Here is a 12,567-nt window from a genome sequence, read left to right as displayed (position 1 = left end):
GACAATTCATGCATTTAGTGAATATTTCTCAAGAGCTGCTGTATATTAGACATGAAAGTAGAAAATATGCAAAACAAGTCTTTGCTCTTAAGTTTAGCTTTCTTGAAGAGAAACAGCAACTAAGTAAATACATGCACCATTAAGCAATAATTGATCAGACAGTGATTTGTACTATATTACGTATAACTAGGACAATGTAATTGAGAGTGATTAAGTTTCTGCTGTGCATTGGGAAGATCCTGTGGAGAAGTGACATTCCTGAGGTCCCTAAACTTTTTGAGTGTCACATGCTATAGAAAGGCAAAAGACAGTGCAGTAATAGAGCCACTAGCATGACTGGCTTAACGAGTTCTCTTTCTTTCTCCTGTGTGAGTCTCTGTGTTGGCAACATGATGTTGGTGTGCTTTTCTATGGCTCTTTGCATAAAAAATAAAATGACTTTGGAGGTCATCTTCCTCAGGGGCTATTGAGCATTTTAGTGAAATGAGGGCTACCTATCTCCACCGGGAACTTAACTGAGAGAAAACAGCAGCACAACCTGAAACTTTCAAATATTATCACATGGTTTGAAAGAAGGTCAAGATGCAATGAAAATAGACTGAGTTGTTTGCAAATCATCAGCTTCATTCTATTTCATGCATCTCTACTCTTTTTAGAATTTTTCCTTCTTTTTTTTTTAAACCCTTTAAAGATATAGACATTTGATTTACACATACGCAAACAAGTCAGGGAATATGTGACCTCTTAAGAGAGAGCATATGACATCACTAGACCCTTGAAGAAATCCACACAGTGACAAAATGCACTAAAAGTGGATGCAATGTTCTCGCCTAAAACACAGGAAGACAGGCTCTTTCTTCCAAAGTAAACTGCACCCCAAATAAAAGAGCAGTTTAACATTAGAGTAAAACCCGATTTTCAATTTATAATGAGAATTGATAAGAACAATAAAAAGCATAAGAATGTCGCATCAAAGAGTAGTTTAACATTAGGGTAAACCCTGATTTTCGATATATAACGAGCAGTGATAAGAACAATAAAAAGCATAAGAAAGTCATACGCACTGTAGACAGTCAGTTTTACGTCCTTGGCTTGTTTGCCAGCTGCATTAGACACAGCACACTGGTAGCGCCCCTTGTCACTTCTTCGCACATTCCTTAAATGTAAAACTTGTCCACTGTCTAGAAGTTCAATAGTAGGGTCTCCCAAAAATAAAGGCCTAGAAAAAATACAATTTTATTCCATGGGTCCATTTTTATTTTTCTAAATGTTTTCTCTCTTAGTAGTCACAGCAAAATCATTCACATACAAGTATGAAACAAAGTTGAACTTTTTGGTATGAAGCTAACAAAAAAGCATGCTATGATCAAGTACCCTTGTTCAGAAGAGTGAAACTATTAAATTACTAATGAAAGTTAGGTAATTATCAATTTGAGATGAAAAATTTCCCTTCAAAATTATATATTTATTTATTTTTTGTCTTTTGCTCTTTAGGGCCACACCCGAGGCTTATGGAGGTTCCTGGGCTAGGGGTCTAATCGGAGCTATAGGCACCAGCCTACACCACAGCCACAGCAATGCAAGATCTGAGCCTTGCCTGTGACCTACAGACGAGCTCACAGCAACGCTAGATCCTTAACCCACTGAGCGAGGCCAAGGATCAAACCCACATCCTCATGGATACTAGTTGGGTTCATTAACCACTGAGCCACAATAGGAACTCCCAAACATAAATGGTTGAATAATATTAATAGAAAATTTTACTTCATTCATTCATCCACCCCCCTGCCCCCCCCCCCTTTTTTTGGTTTTTACATAGCCAAAATTCCTACCTTCATTCAGAAAAGAAAAACTAAGAGTATAGGAGCTTCAAGCCAAGCAATATTATTTATAAACCAATATTATAATACCTGGAAAAGTAGTCACAATTGAATGAATGGTTATGACTTAAGACAATGATTGTGCCAAGTTTTCATAAAAGTAGATATTGTGATAAGTATGAATGCTTTTATAATCATAAATACTGAAAGATATTTATGCCAAAAGCAGCTCCTATTCATTTGTCAAGGAATTCTTTTCTACTATACAGAGTCATTTATTAACTACTATGAAATCCTCACTTTGTGTTTGGCAGCAAACTTATTTAATACTTAAATTCAGGGTTATTAAAGTCTGTGAGATCCTAAGAGTCATGTCTTTAAAATTCACTGATCTTTCAAGAAGACCCATAGCTAGTTTTTATAAATTCACAGACACATAGTTACATGATCATTAATTGGATGCACTGCTATATCAATAAGCCAGTAGTCAGACTATAAGATTAAATAGAAACACATTTAATCTTCTGTGGTAGCATCCTTTACTATTTCTTGGTATGACATTTTGTTTTAAGTTCTCTAAAGCTAAGACAATAAAGTACCTTACTTTGATGCATTTTAACTGTTTAAAGAAGTGCAGTACTTGATAATGCTACTCAAACTTAAGTAACTTGGGAGTTCCCTTCATGGCTCAGTGGTTAACAAACCCAACTAGGATCCAGGAGGATGCAGGTTCTATCCGTGGCCTTGCTCAGTGGGTTAAGGATCCAGCGTTGCCAGGAGCTGTGGTACAGGTCACAGATGAGGCTCAGATCTGGCATTGCTGTGGCTGTGGTGTAGGCTGGCAGCTGCAGCTCTGATTTGACCCCTAGCCTGGGAACTTCCATATGCCGCAGGTGTGGCCCTAAAAAGACACACACACACACAAAAATTAAGTAACTTTAAAACTTTCATTAATTGTTAATTATATAAGTAATATGAAAATGGTAACGAAAAAGCATTATAATAAGAAAAGTTCTCCTTGGTTTATTACCCCTGACGTCAGTTTTCTTCTCTAGAGTTCTTAGCACTATCAGTTTGGTCTGTGTTCTTTCATGTGTTTTTCCAAACATTCTAAAGCTGTAGAATAATAATACAATACCACTTACAGTATAACTATAAGTGGTATTGTATTATTGTTCTACTTTTCTTCTTACTTGACAAGAGCTATGGAGATTGTTGTGCTACCTATAGCCTGATCTTACTCTTTTCAATTGCTGCCCCAAAGTTCCATAATACAATGATGCCAGATAACACCTACCCATTCTCCCAATGTCATGCTTTAAGCCGTATTCTCTTTCCTGCCATCGTAGTACTTCAGGGACTATTATCCTGTAAGCCTTTCCATGGAACAGAGGACTGGCCTCCGTCTCCGAGACACAGGAAGTGTAATTGCTCCATTACAGCACATGAGCATTTAAATTTTAATAGATATCAACAAGCTGCCTTTCAGAGTAGTAATTTACAGTATCCCATCCGAGTGCTATATCCTGATTTCCCACACTCGAAGCCAACACTTGCTCTTTTTCAAACGTCTACATTTGTTTTTTGCCAAACTTATCTATGAAAAACAAAATTACCCTATTTTTGCTTACCTTCTCCAAATTATTGAAGGTAAGCATCGTTTAGCACATTGACTGCTTAAACACATAACTTTTTAATTGTCTATTAATACCCTCCACACATTTTTCTATGTTGTTTTTCTTACTGTTGTGTAAAAAGTTCTTCTACAATTCTTTATTTTATACACTGCAAATGTTTGCTCTTTGCTTTTTAGGCCTTAGACATCTGCTCTCAGAAATTACACTAATCACAAACTGTGACCATACGGTGATAAATAAGTTCTCATGAATAGTACAAATCATTGCAGCCATCTCAGGGTGGGCAAACCTCAGCAGCCCTTGAACATGAAGTCTGGGAAACAGTTAACTGCCCTTCTTGGCTGTTCATTTTTGCCCATATATTAAACCAGCTTAAGTATTCATATTGCTGTCATAAGCAATTTTTCTTTTTTAATAATTCAAACAGTTCCACGCATGGAAGAGGAAGTTACGTGGAAATTGGTACAACACTGTAAATCAAGTATACTTTAATAAAAATGAATAAATATATAAAAGCTGCCCAAAAAGAGAGATAAAATTATCTCTTGTATTTGGATCTTACATTTTTCTTGTTTTATACCTTTTGGTGTATACTTAATAAATAATGAATGTGAAAAAAAATAATAAATGTGAGTTCCTCTATGTCTCTAAAATAAATTCTCAGCATAGGGAGTTCCCGTTGTGGCTCAGCAGTAACGAACCTGATTAGTATCCACGAGGACGCAGGTTTGATCCCTGGCCTCACTCGGTAAGTTCAGGAACCAGCACTGCTGTGAACTGAGGTGAAGGTTGCAGAGGCAGCTCAGATCTGGCTTTGCTGTGGCTGTGGTGTAGGCTGGCAGCTGCAGATTAGAGTTCACCCCTAGCCTGGGAACTTCCATATGCGGTAAGTGTGGCCCTAAAAAAGCAAAGAAAATGAAAAATAAATAAATAAATTCTCAGCATTTATCGTCTTATAATTCATAAATTCAAAAACTTGAGACCATTTCTGAACAATATTGCTTTTCCTTCATGTTTATTTAATAACACTGTGTGGTAAGATAATTAAGATGGAGAAAATCCACATCTATTTCCAAACCACTGGTTCCTTGCAACAAATACTAAAAAGGTACTCACTTGCCGTCTTTGAACCAGTGAATAACAGGAAAGGGAGTGCCTTTGACCTGGCATTCAAGGGCAATGTCCTGATTGAGGACAGCTGAGACTTCACTTGGAGAGCCGGCACCTATTATGGTGGGTGGGACTTGAACAAAGACATTTCATCATGAAAATCTATGACTCAGCAAAAAGAGCGAGGACAGGAACAGCAGATAATGACTTCTCCAATATTTTGACAAGCTCTTATCATTAAAATAAAATATCATACAATAATCCCTTTTCATATCCTATCTGTGGACCCAAATGTCAAATTTAAATATAGGAATATATTCATGAGAGATCTGAAAGTAGGACAACTACCTGGAAGAATTATAGCCATAAAGAACATATTTTGAAGAGTATTAAGGGGAAGGAAGTGGGGTGGGTGGGGAGTTTGGGGTTAATAGATGCAAACTACTGCCTTTGGAATGGACTGGCAATGAGATCCTGCTGTGTAGCACTGGGAACTATGTCTAGTCACTTATGATGGAGCATGGTCATGGGAGAAAACAGAATGTGTACATGAATGTGTAACTGGGTCACCATGCTGTACAGAAGAAAAAAAAATTGTATTGGGGAAATAACTAATAAAAAATAATACTAGTAACAAAAAGTAAATAAAATAAATCAGTGTGCTACAAGAGTTTAGAATATAATGAGCAGTGACGCTCATATATGTATTTACCAACATGACACATTTTAGAGAATGAATGACACAGTCAATGTCGACCTTATAATGTTCAAATTCTACATACTGCACCTCAGTGCTGCTTGAAATACATTAGCCTTGTCTCTTAAAAGGCTCCTATGCTAAAACCGTATATGAGATATAATGTGAAAAGACTATGCTAGTTTTTATTCTCAGAATGATCAAGCCTATTAAAGGGGTCCCATAAACTTCCCGGACCTTCGAATCTTCTCCCTTGACATCATGGTAAGGTGCTGAATTTTCATCTTTAGAGCAGCGAACAGCCGCTAAAGGGTTTCAACAGGGGAGGGGTGGGATGGAGTTTATTTCAAGACCACATGAGCTTCTGAATAAAGATGGGATTCCAGTGGCAAAGGATAGATGAAACGGAGCAGTTTGGAGGCTATTACACTATTCAGTTCTAAATGATATTTTCACAGTGGAAATACAAAGGAGCAGATAATTCACATGGAATTAGGAAGCAGACTTAACAGGATGTAGGCAGATTTATGGAGTCAGGGAGAGGGAGGTAGGAATGATGAGTGCCAGGCTGTGCCAAGTAAGTGGATGGATGGAGGAGCTGGTCACTCTGATGGTGGTCACTAAAGGCGACCAGAACAGACACTTCTCAAGAACTTTCTATTCTCTATGCCACTAAGATATTCAAGCAGGGGTAGTGTGCAGATTAGATATGTATCCTGAGAGCTCAGAGAAGAAGTCTGAGCTGGACCTCAAAATGTGGGAGTCATCAAAACACAGATGGAATTCAAAGTCATGAGAGTAAATGAGTGCCAAGAGACATAACATCAGTAAGACTAATGACAGAAAAGATTACTTACTTTGTTTTTATAGCCTATACTTAAATATAATAATGGCAATTTCAATAGAGGAAATGCAAAGTATTTCAGGCTTTGAGAAGACTTATGAGAGGGATTATTTTTATGTTATATCAGTTTATGAATGGTAATTTTAATGCACCAGCATTTCCAGACCTCACTTCCTCTCTAGACTTAAAAATCATATGCCTGTTTTGATGAGCAAAATCTTGAAAAGGGAGTCATTTTATCACAAAGTAAATTTCCATCAGCCAATATACTTTCACCAATGAAATTTACAATAAGTTTAATTTATGATAAGCATGAAAACATTTAATTATTTTAAATCCCAATTTATTTACTGCTGCTACCCCTTCTCAGAATTCTCCTCCCTTAATTAGAATCAAGGCTAAGGTAATGTAGTCATAGGAATTAATTAGGATGCAGGGGAAAGTGACTTTGCAAGTCTCTCTTAGCTCAAGTACAACCTAGAAGTTTCAGGAGATGACAGCAGCACGAATCAACCTTACTCTGCATTATCCTATACCGTTAGTGCCCAGAGAATTTCCTGTCCACCTCACTGGAGAAACTGAAAAGAATCGTAATTTACTATTTCATGTATAAGATAGTACCACATACTCATAAACATTGCTATGTAATAAATAACTGATATTTACAAACTTTCTATATCATATGGTTCTGATTAACCAATATTAAAGACAAAAATCAGAGAATAAAATGAACACTATTTCTCCTACCAATTTATTTTTCATCTCTTTACTTTTCAATATAATCAGTGCTATCCTACATAAACGAATGCATCTGAACTGTAGTTTTTAAAAAGAACAAACCCTTACCTAGCACACTGATGTTAAAATACTTTTGAGAAGTGCCTGCAATATTAATTGCTTTGCAGGAATATCTTCCTGCATCCTCTGGAGTGGCTTTGAAGAGCTTAAGTATCTTCCCATTGTTCACAATCTGAATAGTGTTGCTTTCAGTCACCTTTTAGGGCCAAAAGGGTCAGTGTTATTTCCAATCCTAATAAAAACGCACAATTAAAATGTGAAGTAAAATGTTTACATTACTACTAATAAGGAAGTCACGTTTGAATGATTTACTTCAGAGGCACAGGGAAGGAATGTCTCCATTTACCTGGATATCATCCTTATACCACATAATGATGGGAGATGGGGCACCTTCAGCTTCACAAACGAGACTGGTCAGCTGGTTGACCAACACAGACACATTTGTTACTTGCTCTTGATCTTTAATTACTGGAGGAACTGCAAAAAGATAGGGGTTGCAGTTCTATCATTTTAAATAAATATAAATACACATAAAGTTTCTTTGCAAAGGACTTTAGAAAGTAAACCGTGAGATATTCGACAGCTAGAAAGGCTGGTCATATTTAAGCACAGACTTTATTATGAAATGACGCACCTTGGCCATTTGGAATCTAGGAGAACCTATTTATTCCATATACCACTCAAAATGCAAACTGCTAGCATAGCATTGTAAGTCATGTGGGACCCAGCACTTTATGGATGAGAGTATATACCGCCCAGTGTTTGTGAAAGCCAAGATCCATCAAATCTGAAAAGGCATGTACCCTTTGACTCATGCAAAATGGCACATATAACTGATTTTCACTGAAGCATGACTCAAAGTAGTAAATAAATGGTAACAAACTAAATGTTCATCATTCATAGAAGGCGAAGTAAATCACAGTATAACCATACGGTGGGATGCTAGGGAGGCATAAATGAAAGTTACACATACTGAACAATCCCCAAGATAGAGTGTTTAATGAAATAGACAAGGGGCAGAGTAATGAGTATAATGGCCTAAGCTATGTGTACCCTTTTATAAATGAAAAAAAGAGGATTAATATCTATTCCTATGTCTTTATATTTGCATAAAATGTACCTGGGAAAATACATATTCTAGACACACACCCTGAACAACTCTCCTTGCCTATAGGGAGGATAAGTAGATGGCTTAGCTCAGACCAGGAGACTTTTGACTATGTTTCTACCATTTGACTTTTAAATGATGTAAGACCACAATAAAAAAATAATGCAAAATTTTAAATCAATTCAATCAATAAATGCAGTTGGACCATTAGTTTTCTGTTTGATAACATGTCTAGTCAAATAAACATTAAATAATACCACACTGAAAGAATAACTTGTATATAAATAATCTGAAAACACCACATTCGATTATATGATTTTAGCTTTTTTTTTTTTTTTTCCTTTTCTAGGACCGCTCCCACGGCATAGGGAGGTTCCCAGGTTAGGAGCTAATAGGAGCTGTAGCTGCTGGCCTACGCCAGAGCCACAGCAACGCAGGATCCGAGCTGCATCTGCAAGCTACACCACAGCACACGGCAACGCCGGATCCCCGACCCACTGAGCGAGGCCAGGGATCGAACCCGCAACCTCATGGTTCCTAGTCAGATTCGTCAACCACTGAGCCACGATGGGAACTCCTGATTTTAACATTTTTCCCTATACTTGCTTACCATGGACTTTGAGGTTGTATTTTCTTTCTGTGGTTCCAGCTTCGTTGGCTGCCACACACATGTACTCCCCATTGTCATACGGTGTCACAGAAGCGATAACCAACCGTGTGCCACTTTCTAATATAGAAATACCAGGCTCTCCACCTGTCAGCTCTCTGCCATTCCGCAACCATTTGATAGCTGGTTTCGGGGTACCTAAACAAGAAATTAAAGCTTTGTGGTATTTTACAGCAAAATTAAAAACCACTGTAAGATATTGACCATCTTGAGGAGAAATAAAATTTGTCATGATTATAATAGGCACCCTCTTGTTCTAGACTACTTTCAAGATGTCGCTGTTGGCATGGAATTCTAATGAGACTGTAGTATTTAATGCTTCCAACTCCTGATCAGTCTTAAAAGATCTCTGGTCTTTATCAAGACATTCAGACGACAGCAGGCAAAGCAAAGCATTTTCTTGTATGGGTTCATGGTGATGAGGTGAGCAATCTTAATTAAGTGGACTGGTAATCAGGAGAGTTATGGGGTGAACATAAAGAGCAAAAATAAGATAAAATCACAGGAATATAATGTGAAGACTGCTCAACCAAACACAGTACATAAACGATGTAAAAAAAGGCTGCTTCACGATTCACACTTTAAAGAGGGCTGACATAGCAGAGAGGAGAACTTCTACTAGTCACACATCTTCCAGGAATCCCACTCTGTGAAGCAAAGGGCAATAGAACAATTCTTTTTATAATGTAAAGAAATTTGAAAAAGCAGTGAGAAGAATTGCTTTTCTGGATTTCTTTATGACCGACAAGGTGAATGGAAGTTATATACTCATGAATAAATGTGATAAAACCATCTTAAAATGCATAATGGAGCCACAAGGATGTACTGAAAATAGACATTAATTCTATATCAAGAACATTATTTATTTAGCAAACAATGAGCCAGTCACTATTCTAAGCACTTTAACACTTTCCTTAATCCCTATAAAAATAAAAAGAAACACAATAAATAAAAAGAATATAATTTTTGACATGGTCAATAATCTTATATTAAAGGATCATAAACATACTAAAGAATGGTCATATATCAAAGACAAGTACAAAAGAATGGCAGGTACATACAGAATATGTCATTAAGGTTAAATTCAAATCAAGTTAAGGAATTATAAAAATGACTATGAAGGTTTTACTTATGGGAAAAAATAAAACAAAATGTTGACCTATTTCATTGTTCTCATAGTAAGACGTTGACTGATGAAGACAGAAGGTAAAACTGATGGGGCTGCAATTGTTCACGTCATCAAGGAAAAAAAAGGGGGTTATAACCATTTCCTTATATCCTACTCATTCCTTTATGGGCTTCTCAAACTTCTCAATTAATATTTCTTAATTTAAGACACGAAAAACTAAATGAATGAGCAAAGGAAATAAACTGCATTATCTTTAATTTTTAAATGGTAGAATAACCCTGGTCAAGATGAAATTCATGGCAAAGGTGATAAAAAGACATCGAGATACTCTAAAGGAAGGTGTGAAAGCAGGGAACTGGGAAGGGTGGTATTTCAAAATGCAAAAGGGAAGTCCAGGCCAGTGTAGGAGTCAGGGATTTAGTGGAGAGTGGGTACAAGAGGGACCCTGGCAGGGGTCCATGAGTAATGAGCAACCACAGAACTCACCTGCACCTAAGACTTTCTAAGGATTCTTCTCCAGGCCATGCCTCCCTCCCTCACTGACTGTGGGAAGAGTGACTGACAATTCTTTAGACATCTGAAAAGCTTCTTATACTTATTGTCTTCTCAGTGCTGGTAGAAAATAATCATTGATGAGAGAGACAGACTGTTAAGAGATACCTAATCTTGCTACAGAAACAGAGGCAGCCATAAGGACCATCAAATGGCACAGTCTCTGGGAACAACTGCTAAGAGGCAGATGTGGGCATACTAATGGTACCTGCCATGGTGCCCTCTGGGAGGTTATGAGAAGATACTGGTTGGGCTTTGCCGGAACTGCTACAGAGTCATTTTGAGTTATTGCAGATGAATGGATAAGTGAAAGAAAAGACATTCTTAACCACCTATTGGGCATCAAGAATAAGGTGATAGTGGCAGTGCCTCTTTTATATCCTCTGAAGGAGAGGGAGTAACAACCTCCTGTTCTAAAACTTGGTGATGTAGAAAACCCCGCAATTCAGGGAGAGAATGGGGTTTGGATAAGAGTCAAGAGAGCCAAGTTACAAACTGGCTCTAGAATTACCAGTAGAAGGTAAGTCTAGAAAGAGGGTTTTAGAAAAGAAGTGTCTAGAACAAATAAGGGGATTGCTCTAATTTATATCCCTGATAGAGATAAATATGCATGATTTTGAGTAGCCCTAGCTGTCATATTTTAAAGAGAAATCTTGTCAAAATAGAATGAACTAAGAAGTAACAGGAAGGAGTTTGAACAACCTGGAAAACATACCAGATGAGAAGGTTGAAAGAATGGAAAGTCCTTCCCTTGAAGGAAATTAAAACACCCGGGAGGGAAAACATCTATTCAAAGAGATGTTATTTGAAAGAGGGATTAGTTTCTGTTACGTGCAAGTGTTATAACAAGGAATGACAAATAGAATTTTATAAAGATGATATTGGGGATTCAACACAGAATTCTGGAACCATATAACATTGCGCCAATGCACGTAAGTCCAAGTATTACGTACCTTTTACAGGACATGGAAAGGCAATGCGTTGGTTGGCCACTCTTTCTTGGAATGGAATGTCATAAGGAGGGTCTAGAGCTTCCAGGGTAGGTGGTTCTATTAGCAAAAAAAATGCTTTATCTCAGGCAATACCAAACAATTCTGAGGCAAAGATGCTATCTTCCCCGACATTTCTTTTACATACGACTCATATTTCTAGATGCCAGATATTTCTACCAAGATGTGACCCAGGACTCTAAAACTCAAAACTCTCCCCCCGCCAGATTCATTATTTATTTATTTTATTTATTTATTTATTTTGGCTTTTTGTTTTTCCTAAAGCCCCACCATGGCATATGGAGGTTCCCAGGCTAGGGGTCTAATTGGAGCTGGAGCCACTGGCCTACACCAGAGCCACGCAGGATCTGAGCTGCGTCTGCCACCTACACCACAGCTCAAGGCAACATAGGATCCTCAACCCACTGATCGAAGCCAGGGATGGAACCCGCAACCTCATGGTTCCTAGTTGGATTTGTTAACCACTGAGCCACGACAGGAAGTCCATATTTCTTTCTTGTTTACTTCGGGCCTTTGCATCTAATCAACCCTACGGTACCACACATGTTCACTTATCTGTATCACCCCCTCTATTCTTAAGGTCACTGCTTCTTTCTCTTAAATTTTCTTGCCAGAACTATTGTAATTGTCGTCTTCTGCTTTTTTGAATTTTTTTAGGGCCCACCCATAGCATATAGATGTTCCCAGGCTAGGGGTCAAATCAGAGCTACGGCTGCCTGTCCTGCCACAGCCACACAGCCACAGCCACAGCAGACCCAAGCTGCATCTGCAACCTACACCACAGCTCATGCCAACACCAGATTCTTAACCCACTGAGAAAGTCCAGGGAGCGAACCTACATCTTCATGGATGCGAGTTGGGTTCATTACTGCTGAGCCTGGATGGGAACTCCCCAGCTGGCTTCTTATTGGGGTCCTTCTCTCAAACATGTTTTTCCCCTGGATTCATATCCCACAGCGCCCTCAGAATATCTTCTCTGAACCACAAAACTCATGTGCGGCTTCCCTAACTGAAGTCATTGCTTGCACTCATTTCGTGAGATAAAGTTTCACACCTGTTCTTTCCTCAGTGTGCCCTCAGCACATGCCATCTGTCGGAAGAGCCTCACTATCCACTCATTTCATGAAGAGATCTGGGAACCACTCCTGAGACCTCCATCTCCTTCACACCCCACATCCAATCCGTCACCTTTTCC

At 38.2% G+C, this 12,567-nt stretch overlaps 1 protein-coding gene across 3 annotated transcripts in view; it reads right to left on the bottom strand.

Annotated features, from left to right (window-relative positions):
• The window catches only part of HMCN1 (hemicentin 1), a 497,854-nt gene that overhangs the window by 205,341 nt on the left and 279,946 nt on the right, over window positions 1-12,567 (bottom strand). For all 3 annotated transcript variants that reach the window (XM_047753862.1, XM_047753863.1, XM_047753864.1), the window contains 6 exons: window positions 11,316-11,411; window positions 8,625-8,819; window positions 7,253-7,383; window positions 6,955-7,102; window positions 4,574-4,700; window positions 1,065-1,219 (listed from right to left, as the gene is read on the bottom strand). In XM_047753862.1, the coding sequence (XP_047609818.1) occupies window positions 1,065-1,219; window positions 4,574-4,700; window positions 6,955-7,102; window positions 7,253-7,383; window positions 8,625-8,819; window positions 11,316-11,411 (852 nt within the window). The remainder of the gene's footprint in view (window positions 1-1,064; window positions 1,220-4,573; window positions 4,701-6,954; window positions 7,103-7,252; window positions 7,384-8,624; window positions 8,820-11,315; window positions 11,412-12,567) is intronic.

This window comes from Phacochoerus africanus, chromosome 11 (assembly GCF_016906955.1).
Source record: "Phacochoerus africanus isolate WHEZ1 chromosome 11, ROS_Pafr_v1, whole genome shotgun sequence".
NCBI classification, from domain to species: domain Eukaryota; kingdom Metazoa; phylum Chordata; class Mammalia; order Artiodactyla; family Suidae; genus Phacochoerus; species Phacochoerus africanus.
Note: the sequence above shows the minus strand (reverse complement) of the source record. Positions and strands in the feature narration are given on the sequence as shown.